The following is a 12,924-nucleotide window of genomic DNA, read 5'->3' as shown; positions in this document are numbered from 1 at the left end:
TGGAATATTTCCTAATTATTATTTGGTTTAGCAGCTGAGCCAAGACAAGAATAGTGACAAGAACAATTTTTCACACAGCCTATTTTCTCTGCTTCCACATATTTGCTATAGCTCTTCAGAAAGAGGGTGGTCAGAATCCCAAATGATGGCTTTAATTATGTAAGCACATTTCAATAATATTCTCTAACCTATTCTTTTCATTGTGTCCCTCTTAAAATGCTTCTCATTTAAAACTTTTGTATTCTTTAAAACTTTCTTTTTGACTTTCCTCATGCTATTAATTTTCTTAAAGAATTTTTAAGAAATAATTCTTTTGCTTTCAATTTTCTGGAAATTATTTGAAATTCAAAATTTCCCTTTTTTTTTAATTTCCTCATACACATTTTCCCCATCCTCACCCCTAATATCAATTTTGACAATTGAATTTTTTTTTGTGAGTCAATTGAAAAAATTTTAATTACAAGTATGGAAAATTCTTTCTTTATTGTGTCATCTTCTTTTTTATTGTGTTACATTTCCATAGTTTTTATCAGCCAGTAGTTCAGCTTTTGGGTACTGCACTGCTTCAAATTACAGATTAATTTCCAAGAGAGTTTTGGAATTATGTGTAGTTTTCCTACTGGTGACCCATGCACAGTAGCCCTCAATATGTTCCCTCTCTACCACTTTTCGAAGCCTGTTGCTGCATTGCTTTACTTCTTTTTGGCTATGACTCAGTCTTATATTAGTTTTCCCCACTTACCTATCACACATGATTTGTTTGACTGTGTACTTGCTTTGATCATCAATCAGATGATACTAGATTGCAATTTGCTAAATATTAAAGGGAAATGAGTCATTCACTGTGTTTGTAACCTACTTCTAATTGGACTTTTTTCTACATCACCAAACTATAAACTGATTTTAGTAATTAGCACAGGAAATCTAATATTGAGAGCCATCAAACTGGCCTTAAATGTGCTAGGATGATGCAAATCACTGGTGAAGGAGGTAGTTGATATGGTAACAGTCCAGACAAGGTCAGACCATTATGTCTAAGAACTCCCCAGAGAAGTAACAGAATTCATGAGGAAAGGTGACCAAGCCTGGACAAACTGGACAGCTTATTTCTGGAGGTAAGGGGAAGCATGGCGATAGAAAAACCCACAGTCTATGACCATTTTAGTTAACTTCATTGGCTGCTGATTGTCCACAAGTGCACAGAGACAGTATGTTCCTCACTTGACCTCTAAGTAAAATAAATCATCATGTTTATGTTTAACACAATACATGATCAACATAAAACAGATGTGTTTATCTAAGGTTTGAATGTATTTGTCAGCTCTTTCATGAACAAGTCGTTTCCTTACATGTATATTTTAACACTTTCTAAATCAAGCAATGCAGAAAAGATTAATGGTACGTATCTAAAATTATACTCTCTTTTCATTCTTCTGTACCTAAAGTTATACTCTTTTTTCATTCTTCTGTTCCCTTTTTTTTATGTTGTGAGAGTACACCATATCAGTATTCCCTTAACCTCAGGGTTAACTAATCATAGTTTTGTCCCTTGATACATTTCATTATAACATTATTTCTAAAAAAATTATTTCCTTGCATTGAAGAAAGAAAATCTGCCATAATTGTGATTTGTTGCTTTCCACATGGGGAAAAAAAAAAAAAAGGCAAGTCGGCTATCTTCCAGAAGAAAACTAGGAAAAAAAAGTTCTTTTTTTTATCTTGAAATATTCTTACATTTATTTCATTAAGATGGTTTTGCATCCACACAAAGGATGCTCCTTTCATGTACTGCGGTCTAACTTTTCTAGAGAAGAGTGGTTGTGTCAGATAATAGCTATTCTTTACTCACTACACTGTATTTGTTTGTTTAACTGAATCTCTTCCATTCTTCTCTAGAGATGTTCAAATCTTACATTAATACACAAAATAGTACAAAAGAGGAAATGTAGCTGAAACAAGCTGGAAAATTAACTATTTGTGGATGTTTATACTGGAACAAGAGAGTTAAATGACTGTTTATGCTGTTCATCATGCCACTTGATATGAAGCAGACAGCTATAAAAGAAGATTTGTATTTGCTTGGCTAGTTTCTTCAAATATGTTCCAAAAGCCTTTTTTGTAGCTGTAAATGATCGTTATGTGTTGAGCAGTCTTTGGGCCTGATCCTAAGCAACACAAAGTACTCTGCCTTCCAGAGATAATAAACCCAATTATTTTTTTTCCAAAAAAACTTCAAACTTTTTAGAGAAACATACAGTGAAGCAACTCTACTGGGCACCATTGGCCCATCAATAGTCATTGCCTTCAGCTGAAGGAATGAGCTCCTCAGCTTTGAGTGGTTGTTCCTGCTGGCATAAGACTTTCACTGTTTGACAGAACATTGACATGATCTGTGTTAAAATGAGCTCATCTCTAAAGAGCTGTTCATAGCTTTTCAATTTATTTTTGATCTATAGTCTACCTGTGCATTATAGAAGGTCAAGAATTTCATATTCATGCAATTATGTTTTGTAGCTCAGGACCTTTGTGCTGTGGAGAAACATGACTGTGAGCAGATTTGTGTGAACACACCTGGGTCTTACGTCTGTCAGTGTTATGAAGGGTATGAGCTTGATGCAAATGGAAAGAATTGTGTCGGTGAGTATGAGTTTAGCAATTCACATTTATCTCTTGACATAAACCAAAGGAAAATTCAATATAAATTAATATCCAGTTTAGCCATAGACAATGATGGGAAGCTCTCTTCTCCTATATGAGTGGTAGATAAAGAATAATACATATTGGCATGTTTGTAGGCCTTTATTGATAATGAATGGTGACTTAGGAAAATTGTTCCAACTAATTTCACACAGAAAGTAACATTGCTGTTTTGAAACAACACACCAGATGTTTTATTCTAGATCTATGTAGGTGGCCAGCAATGTACTGGCATGATATATGTGGCCATTGAAAAAACAACAAAGCCAAACTCGGTAGCTCCTCTTCAGACAGAAGTTATACATGGAAAAACTTGAAAGTGGACAATTTCTTGCCATTTCTCTCTTGGTTTTATGGTCATGCCAGGAGAGATTTCAAACTCTTTTTGGGAAGATGACTTTAAGGAAAGTTTAGCCCCCCTTAGGAACTCATCCACTATGTGCCTTAAATTTTCACTGTGGGCAGTAGAGAAGCAAACATCAGCTCTAAGAATTGCAACTCAAAAGAGTGAGTGTGGAAATACAGTATAATAATTTTTTAACACAAAACATACTTCCCTCTCTGTTACCATATAAGTATCTCACTCTTCTTCCCCATTTATACACAGTAAATACTTTTAGGATAATCTTTTTCACTAGCCTATTAGCCTTCTCATAAACTTTTCATTCTATGCTACATTTTGGGAAGATACTGTCTTCTGGTATCCACCACAAAAAAACCCTAGTGAGTCCTTGAAAAAAACCACCGTATTTGTTAGGTATTGTCTTCAGAACTTAAATGCATGCATAATTTCAAACACATGCTGAAATCCCATGGAAGTAAATCCAAGTGAATCCTTGGCCCCAAATCTGCCACAGGCCACCACAATGCTTTTGTCCAACAGCTTACTCTTTCTTGTCATCTTAAACAACTCTAACATAATATGATCTGTTTCTTATTACCTTCACAGAGCTATTACCTTGCAGGATAATCCTATTTTGAGATGCAAAATATATGACATTTTATGGAACTGAACTTTCTGCATGTAGTTTCACGTGGGACACACAAATGAGGTTTTGAGGTTTTTTAGACCTGGGATAACGTATGTGGTTTTGAAGAACATTCACTCTGTACTTACTCTTCAGAAATGTTTCCCTTACTTGTAGCTTCATGATCTCAGTATAGGAGTGTTTAAATTTCTCAACATAATTTATCCTCAGCATAATTTCTCCACTAACATACCGTTTTAAGAATCTGCTTTCTGAAGTTGAATTGTTTTGAATGCAGCTAATAATGGCTATTTAGGCAAGAAGGCCTGTTAGATGTTCTGGCCCAAATTTCTACATCTAACACTCCACAGAAGTTCGTCCAATAACCTTAGCTAATCCTCATGACCTTTACCTGTGTTAGGATAAAGCATATATTTCTCTGCTATTGATTTGACTATATCCTGCAACAGAAAATCCGTGACTTCTGTTGGTAGATTCTTTCATCCCCAATTCTTTCCTAGCGTATATTCTAATCTGAAATATTCATACTTAGTGTCATCAGCTGTTGTTACTATTTTCTCTCTTTTAAGTTGAAGGGTCCTTTACAGCCCAAGATATTCTTACTGGCAAGGTAGCTACCATAGCATCATCGGGATAAAATAAATTCTGGTGAAATTCCTTGTGTGTCAAACCTAATATTATCCTCTATAATAAATATGAAGTATATTTTTCCTATTAAAAGCTTTAAAATATTTCTGTGCAATTTATTGAATTTCTTAGAGTGGCACTCGGTATTTGCCTGTTAATAATTTCTCTGCAAAGTCTGAGGAGTGCTATTTGGAGTTGTGATACATCTTTAACTTTTTTTTCCTATCTCCTCACTGACTCTGTGGCATGGAGAGATACAGGCCTATTATAAGCTGTATTGATGACATCTGAAGCTTTCCTATTCTCAATTATTTACAATTATTTTCAAAATACAGTTCATGCATGGGTTCACTATCGTATCTTGCATTTTATAGCTGTCTCTCCTCTCCACTTGATTTCTATTCATTTATACCTAGTTTAGCAAAAAACCATGAACTCATGATATTCCTACCTCTGCAATAATTATCAGTATTAATTGTGATTTTAAAGCACATTATTATCACTTCTATTTTTCAATTTTCTTTTGCATTTATTTGACCATTTAAATTTTTAATTTCTTACATTTCCTGAGCAGGAAAAGATTGTCTGGATAATTTGCGGGTTTGATGCTAATTTGTCTGCAAATCCTATTAGCTGTCAGTCTCCAGAATTTGACTTTTCAGATTTGAACATTTTGAGATTTTTGAGAAATATGCTACTATCAAGAATGTACAGCTTCTGCAGATGTGATCACCAACCAATAATCATCCTTGCTGGAAAATCTTGTAAAGGAGACTTATGTATAGTACTGAATTAGTAGTGATAACTCCCAGCTTTCATTACACTTAAGCTAGTTAACAATTTCTTTCTGTGAAGTATTTATTATCAAATGAGCAGGATCAGAAGAAAGATCTTGATGTACACATATACTAGAGACCACTGAGTACAAGGACAGTTTTGCAAAAAGCAGTGACTTCATTAAAGTTACTCTGTCCTTTTCATCCAGAGAATGGAGAATTTCAGTAGGACATACATATTGCGGTTCTCTGAAAGAGCTGAAGGTTTCTCTCCAAGATATCCAAGACTTCTAAAATTTTAAATCCAGCAAAAGTAAATGAGAAAGTGCAGAAAGCTCATCTCACAGGCAGGTTTATTAAGTTCTCTTCCTCCTTTCTGATGGGCCAATTTCTCTGGTTAAGGATCAAAGGCAATACTAATTGCTTTATTGACACATGTGTCAGCCTGTTACCTGAATGGCAATAATTAAATAAAATCTCACAACCAGCAGATCACAGCGTATCCATTCAAAGTGACCACTGAATGGCCAGCCACTCTGACTGTTTGCAATGCACAGTTTATGAACAAATCTGTAGACTGAACAATATTTGAAACTGTCTGCTCAGTGATAGGTATGGCTGGCAAAGCACTATCACTTTGCCTTTTTAAACAGCTTTTCATGTTAACTGCCCTCCTTTCACATGAACAAAATCCTGTCAGTTAAAGTTTGGTGGTAATGAGCCATTCTTTCTCCATCATGCCGTTGGACACTCAGTCTCTCCACCTTCTTGGTGCTGCTGGACGTGCTGTCCTCTCTTCCCTAGCGCTGGTGCTAGAGTGTCTCCATATTGCTGCAGCTATTGGGCTTGGGACCTCTTCTCCTGGCAGTGGTTTGGCTGCTGGCACCTCTCTGCAGTCCTGGCACTGCTAGATTTTTTTTGGCTGCTTTCCAGGGTTCTTAAAAGTCTTCCATGAGTCTGCTCTACTCTTCCCCCACATTCTTTTTCATCCTCCTTATGCCTTTACTTATTCTGTCACCTTTTCTTCCTACCCTTTTCTTTTACCCTTCTCTTTAACTTACTTCATTCTCCTAAGCCTGAATAACCTATATAAATGTCATAGGAGTAAAACAACAATACAAGAGAAAGGTGGCCCGTGCTGTCCAGTTCAGAGAGGGCAGTGTAAGCACCCAGAGTGCAGAACCGGTAACTGGAAGGAAAAGGTGGCTCTCATCGCTTACCACCTAATTACAAGCAAGAAAAACAGGGTGGAACAAACATGGGGAGATGACAACTGAATTAGTTGTATGCTCACTAAAAAGGTCATTAATTCATCCTTTAGAAAAGTTTCTTATTGAAATAGGCATGGGCTAACATTAAAAACAGTGAGACGTCTAAGCGTTCACATTCTAGTGTATATCTCATGACTCAGTACAGAAATATGAAAATAATAAAACTTTTTAAAATTAGGAAAATATTATTCTGTTTTGCTTTTATACAAAACTGTGTATATTTTCTGCATACCAACTAAAGGATTACAGTACTTCAATATAAGAAATACAGATTTATAATTTTTCTCAGTCTTTTCAGGAAGATTTAACTCCATGGACAACTTACCTACTTTAACTTTTGGTCAGCCCTAAATTGGTCAGTCAGTTGGACTAGATGATCGTTGTACATCCCTTCCAACTGGAACTATTCTGTTCTGTGCTGTTCTCTTCTCTTCTCTTCTATTCTATTCTATTCTCAACTTTATAATCATTAGTTTGGCAGCTGCAGGTATTGTGGTAGAAATGCATTTCATTAGGGTTTAAATGCAGAGAAGGAGGTGACTTTATGGAGCAATCCATATGGGCTGTTTCCCAGGTATGATGCTAGGTAGAAAAAAAATATATATTCTTTGGCCTACTTAATGTGTCTTTTAAAACACTTGAAAATGTGCATGTGGTTAGAATTAGTTTAAGAGGAAAGCTGACTAATTGTATGACACATTATATCCTTGAAATATATATTCAGCAAATACATTTTTGTATGAAGCTATTCAGTCTGGAAACAGGAAGGTGCTTGCCAGGAAAATGGTCTCACATAGTAGCCAGTAAGTAGTCTACTTTGACTGGATTCAACACAAATATTCTGAAGGGTTAAAAGAAGCTCTTTCAAAGTAACTAAATGGATTATCTGCTTTCCTGACTAGCTGACCTTGGCTAAATATCTTAGCACACCTGAGTATACACATAATTTGTAAAGGCAGGGCTATTGAAGAAGGAACTGATTTCATTAAAACAAATTACTGCCTCTTAAAGCAATTCGGGAGGCTCAGCAATATAAAGTAATGAAAAAACTACTCAGTTGGCAAAGAAGGGGAACCTGTCTCGTTAAATGTCTGTGTGAAGCTGAGCACATTACTGTCTTCTGCAGAAAGAATCAGGTAAACTTGCCTAACATGAGCCTGGCAGCTCTTTGGGGACAGAACACCTAATTTGTGACTTATCTTTAATTTCTTCTAAGACTTTCTTTGTGAAGAAACAGCTTAACCTGCAAAGAAATTTAAAAAAAAAATCATTTAGCTTCTTTAGCGCTTTTGAATGGGCTTGACTGTGTAAAGTCTAAAGTATTACCGTATTGCCCTTTGGCAATCTATCTTGTAAATATGGGTTTGTGTAATAAATGACCGGACTTATGAAATAAGTGACTGGACTAGCTATGATATTTTACTTCTGTCATACAAAAGGCATTATATAAGCAAAATACCAGTGGTGAATATCAGCCTGAAGCTCTGAGGCTTCATAGCTGCAGCTGCTTTGTACAGGATGAATCTGGAGCACATTAGAGGGAATGAATGTACTGTCCTTGGTGCAGAAGGTATTGCCATGGGTCTCCTATATACTCAGGCTACGGGAACAGCTCTTGAGAACTAATACAGCTGGGAGGGTACTAAGGAAAAGTAGAGCAATTCTAGGACTGGGACTGGAGAGACAGAAGACAGAATTAAATCAAATGAACTTTGCTACGCCCTGGTCTACAGTGTGAACATCTGGACAGAGTTACTGACTGAGGCATGGTTTCCAGATCTGAGAAAACATGTTGAGAAGGCTCCTGACAGTCTGAGAGTTGATAAATGTTCAAAGGGTAGGAGAAATGATCCAGGACTCATATCAAATCTGATTTACCAACTGGTACTGAAAGTGCACTACTTTTTTGCAGAAAGGTTCTTCAGGACAGAAATTATGTCAGATTGTCCTTTTTTTATAGCTACTGTTTGTAACTAGTACCATAATACCTATGCATAATAGTTCTAATTTTGTTTTTCTAATTGTACATGTTGGTCTTGTTCTTTTTCAGTTGTAGACTACTGTGCTTTGGATAACCAAGGGTGCCAACATGAATGTGTTAACACTGAGGACTCCTATTATTGTAGATGCCACCCAGGGTTCATTTTAAATCCAGACAAAAGAACTTGCAGAAGTAAGTTGTGATAAGGTTTAATTATGAACAGTTTGTACTTCTTCTGTCTTCCAGTTCTCAGCAGTAATACTCCCACTGGTCCTGGGAACACTGAAATGCATCAGGTATAGAAAATGTTGGAGTGCCATGGAAGCCAAAGGTCTTGAAAGCAATGCAAGTTGTTTTGGGGGGTAGTTTGGCTTTTTGGGAGAGGGGTTAAGGGTAGGGGTCCTGCCTATGAACAGGAAGCTTTTAAAATGGAACCAGGCTCTTTTTCAACAGTAAAAGCCCAAAGCTTTGTCTTGCATAGTCTCTTTAATTATCCAGAATTTTCAGTTAGAATATCATCTCCCTAGCTGGGTAAACAAACAAGTCTGTACAAGACAATTTATAATCAGCTTGGTTTGTAGGACAAGCTAAAATTAAGTAGAGGAGTTCCACAATCAGAGGAAACATTGCAGAGTATTTTTCTATGGATTTTTCTCAAGAGTGAGTTCTTTGATAGTGTGCCAAAGCTCTGGCAACATCAGTATCTTCTACCAAGCTCCCATGATTCCACCAGGTTATAATAACTCCATGTCTTTGCTTGTTTGTTGTTTGTCAAATCTGATTGATACCAGGCTAACAAGCTCAAAACTTACCAGAGTTAGAAGTGGATATAAAGTGGGGGGGAACTGACAGACCAGAAAGTAGTCTTGCCAAGGCTTCCCGTAATTGGGAAAACAAGCTAAAACCTCCACAGTTTAATGTCATAACTCACTTTCAGGAAATGTGAAGGGAAAACCTTAATGTACCTTCCTAGTTACCTTTCTTCATAAATATGGGCTTTGATAAGGAAATGTTACCATTGCATCTGTAAGCCGGCAGACTCCATTAGTTTTAGGTGAGTGGAACTGCTGATGCCAGTGGTGAATTTAGCCTGTATTATTGAATAATGTATTCAAACATTATTTCTCAAAAAACGCATCAATATAGCACTGTATTTCTGTGCTTTTTACAGCCTTGGGGGCATTTCAGTCTTTATGAGAGACTGCGTTAACCTAGACTGTATTGTGTATTACGCTTGGTACCTATTTCTCTCAAATTTAACATTTAGAAAGAAAGCATCTAATCCAGGCTGTACATTTATTGACCTTATGATCAAGGGAAAGAGACGCACACTTCTGGAAGGTGATTGCTTACAGCTCTGACATAAATTTATGGAAGTGCTTGTATTTTCCGTGACTATGCAGAGAGCCTGGATGACTTGCCAGACTAGACACCTGATTTTTAGATGGTCAGAGTCAGGGAAGATGGATTTCCTGCCTCCCCAAGGGCCAGAGTACAGTTTGTACTGGTTCACGTTGCTTGTATATTGTATGAATTCACCCATTTGTCAAGTATCTGTCAGCTAAGGGCTAGCTAAATTCTCATATACTTCCACATCCATATATTTTTGAAATCTTACTATAGTGTAAGTGCTTTGCACTGCCCAAGCACAAATTTTTGTTAATTCCTTCAATTTAAGAATGTGGATTTTAAGGAGTGTTTTCTCCCAGTTTGAACTGAACAAAAACCTTAAAACAACGTAAACATTTTATATGTCTTGAGTGGTTTTTAGCTTATGGTCTAACCATATGAACTATTTTAACCTGTTTAAATCAGTGATCCACAGAATGCTGGAAGCTGAGAGAGTGTTCTGGGAAAGCAGTACTTCAGGATTGTCCTGTCTCTATCCTCTGACTTAGGCATCTATTGCTTGAGACAGCACATTGGGCTATATAGACTGTCAATCTGACCATGTGCTGCTGTCTTTATGTTAGAAACATGAAAGCCTTCAAATGCTGGCTGGACAGAATCTTTGGAAGTCATCTACTCTAGCCTCCTCTTCAAAGTGGAACTGCCACAAACAGTGGAACGAGTCAGCTATGGTTTTGTCTAGTTGAGTCTCAGAAAGCTACAGTGGAGAGTCCACAACCTCTCTGGGCAACCTGTTCCACTGCTGCACTATCCCTCTAGTGAAAAATATTTTCCTTATGTCCAACGTGAATCACCCAAGCCACAAGTGGTGACCATTGTTCCTCGTTACATCATCTGGCACTATCAAGAAGGGTTTAGCTCCATCACCTTTGTAATGACCTACAAAAAGTAATTGTAAGCTGCAGTTAGATACCTTCCTTTTCACCCAACTCAGTAAGATCAGATTCCTCAAGTTCTCTGCACAAGTCAGGTGCACAGGAGGTCTCTGTTGAGCCTTCTTTAGTTTATTCCCTTTAACTGGGGGGAGAAGGGAAGGGATTGCTCCAGAACTGGACAAAGTATGTCAAGTGCAGTCTCCAGCTGGGTCTGGCAATAGCCCTTGTTGATCCAGAACCTAACCTGCAGACTGACTTCCCAGCTTGAGCACGGCCTTGCCCTGCCACTATGGACCTACCCAGTGATCACTGGGCTGTGTCAGACCCTGGCTGCCCTCACCAGGAGTGGCCTCGCCTCAAACATGACATGCAGGCTGACTTCCTGGCTTGATGTCAGACTTGCCTCAGCAGCATGGACTTCTGGTTAAACCTGGCTACCATTTCCAGGCCTGCTTTGCTCACCTTGCTTGGGTACTCCAGGGCAGTGCCTGTCTGGCAAGGCCCTCACCCTGCTCAGCTGTGTTATCACCCTTGGCTCCTGGCTCTCCTTCCCTGAGGGAGAAGCTGACCCATGCTGCTCCCTGACAGCAGGTCACTTCTCAGTCTGTACAAACTACGGGGCGTTTCCAACCCAGGTGCAGAACTTTGCTATTCTTCTTGCTGAACTTCATAAGATATCTTCTGATCCAATCGTCAAGTTTATCAAGGTTCCTCTGTACTGAAGTTCTGCTATTTGCTTTCAGTCACTGTCCCTATTTTAGTGTCACCCACAGATTTGCTGAGGGTGCGCTTTGTGTCATCATCTATATCACTGATTAAGATGTTTAGCAATGTGACCTCCAGTACTGTCTCCTGTGGTACTCTGGTCATTATCAGCAACCAGCCAGACATGAAGCCATTGATCACTATCCTTTGAGGCTGGTGGCCTGGCAAATTTTCACCCCGCCTAACAGTTCTTTCTTCCAGCCTATACTTCCTCAGCTTCCAAATGAGAATGCTGTGGGAGGTAGCATCAAGAGCTTTACTAGTGCCAAGGTGTATTACATCCACCGATCTTCCCTTGTCCACAGATGCAGTCATTTCATCGTTGAAGGTGAACAGCTTGGTCAGGCGTGGTTTGCCCTTGGTAAATCCATGTTGACTATTCCTGATCATTTTCTTGTCCTTCATATATCTGGAAATTGATTCTGAGAGGATGTGCCCCATGATCCTGGGACTGAAATGATGCGGAGTGGTCTACAGTTCCCTAGGTTTTTCTTCTTGCCTTTTTTAAAGATGAGGGTACTGTTAACATTTTTCAGTTATCAGAGACCCCTTTCGGTCCCCATGAATTTTCATACATGATAGACAGTGGTGTCACATCACCTAGCTCTTTCAGCACCCACAGATGAATGAATACCAGTCATCCCATGGATCCCATGTATAAGCAGTTTCTCTAAGTAGTCTCTAACTGATGTTGCTAGCCCCTCTGCTTCCCAAACTGTGCTGGGTAGACATGCAAATGTGGGAGCAGACTTTGTCTGTGAGAACCAGGAATAAAAAAGGCATTATTTTTTTCAGCCATTTCTGTATTGTTCATCACTAGGTTGTTCCCCCAGCCGAAAGACCCACATTTTCTGTGACTTTCTTTTTGCTACCAGCATATTTGTAGGCTCTCTTCTTATGACCCTTAGTGTACCTCAGTACTAATAGGTCCAGCTGGGCTTTGTTTTTGTCCCAAAGTACCTAAGCAATGCTTTTATACTCCTCTTTTTTCTTTGTCCTTCTTTCTCCTTCTACTGTTTTTCCTCTTTGTGTTTTAGTTCACTGAGAAGCTCTTTGATTTTCTAAGCAGGTTTTCCAGCATAATGGGATCATTTGGTCCTGAGCTTTTAGCAAGTTTTCTTTAGAAATCATCTAGGTCTCCTGGGCATTCTTTCTCTTCTTGACTCTTTCCCAGGGGATTATTCCTAGCAATTCCCTGAATAAGCTGAAATCTGAGCTTGTAAAATATGGAGTCCAAATTCTGCTGTTTCCCCTCCCAGCCTTCTGGATTGTGAACTCAGTCATCTCGTGGGTCACAGCAGCAAGTCAAGTCAAGAACATCACCCCTCAAGAATTCATGTTAGGGAGTTGTCACCAAGTCTGTGCAGAAACCTCCTGAGTTGCCTGCACAATGGCATCTTACCCTCCCAGTAGATGTTTGGCTGGTTGAAATTTCCAACGTGAATAAAAGCCTATGAGTTGGAGACTTCTGCTATCTGTTTGTAGAAAGCCTTATTTACTACATCCTTTTGGTGGGGTAACAGTCTCCACCAC

General features: G+C 38.4%; 1 protein-coding gene across 1 annotated transcript in view; it reads left to right on the top strand.

Annotated features, from left to right (window-relative positions):
* The window catches only part of MATN2 (matrilin 2), a 74,788-nt gene that overhangs the window by 30,806 nt on the left and 31,058 nt on the right, over positions 1 to 12,924 (top strand). The window contains exons 5-6 of the mRNA XM_059836050.1: positions 2,515 to 2,637; positions 8,411 to 8,533. Of these exons, the coding sequence (XP_059692033.1) occupies positions 2,515 to 2,637; positions 8,411 to 8,533 (246 nt within the window). The remainder of the gene's footprint in view (positions 1 to 2,514; positions 2,638 to 8,410; positions 8,534 to 12,924) is intronic.

This window comes from Gavia stellata, chromosome 3, assembly GCF_030936135.1.
Source record: "Gavia stellata isolate bGavSte3 chromosome 3, bGavSte3.hap2, whole genome shotgun sequence".
In the NCBI taxonomy this organism is placed as follows: Eukaryota; Metazoa; Chordata; class Aves; order Gaviiformes; family Gaviidae; genus Gavia; species Gavia stellata.
The sequence above is the reverse complement of the archived record's forward strand: the minus strand, read 5'-3'. Positions and strand labels throughout refer to the sequence as shown.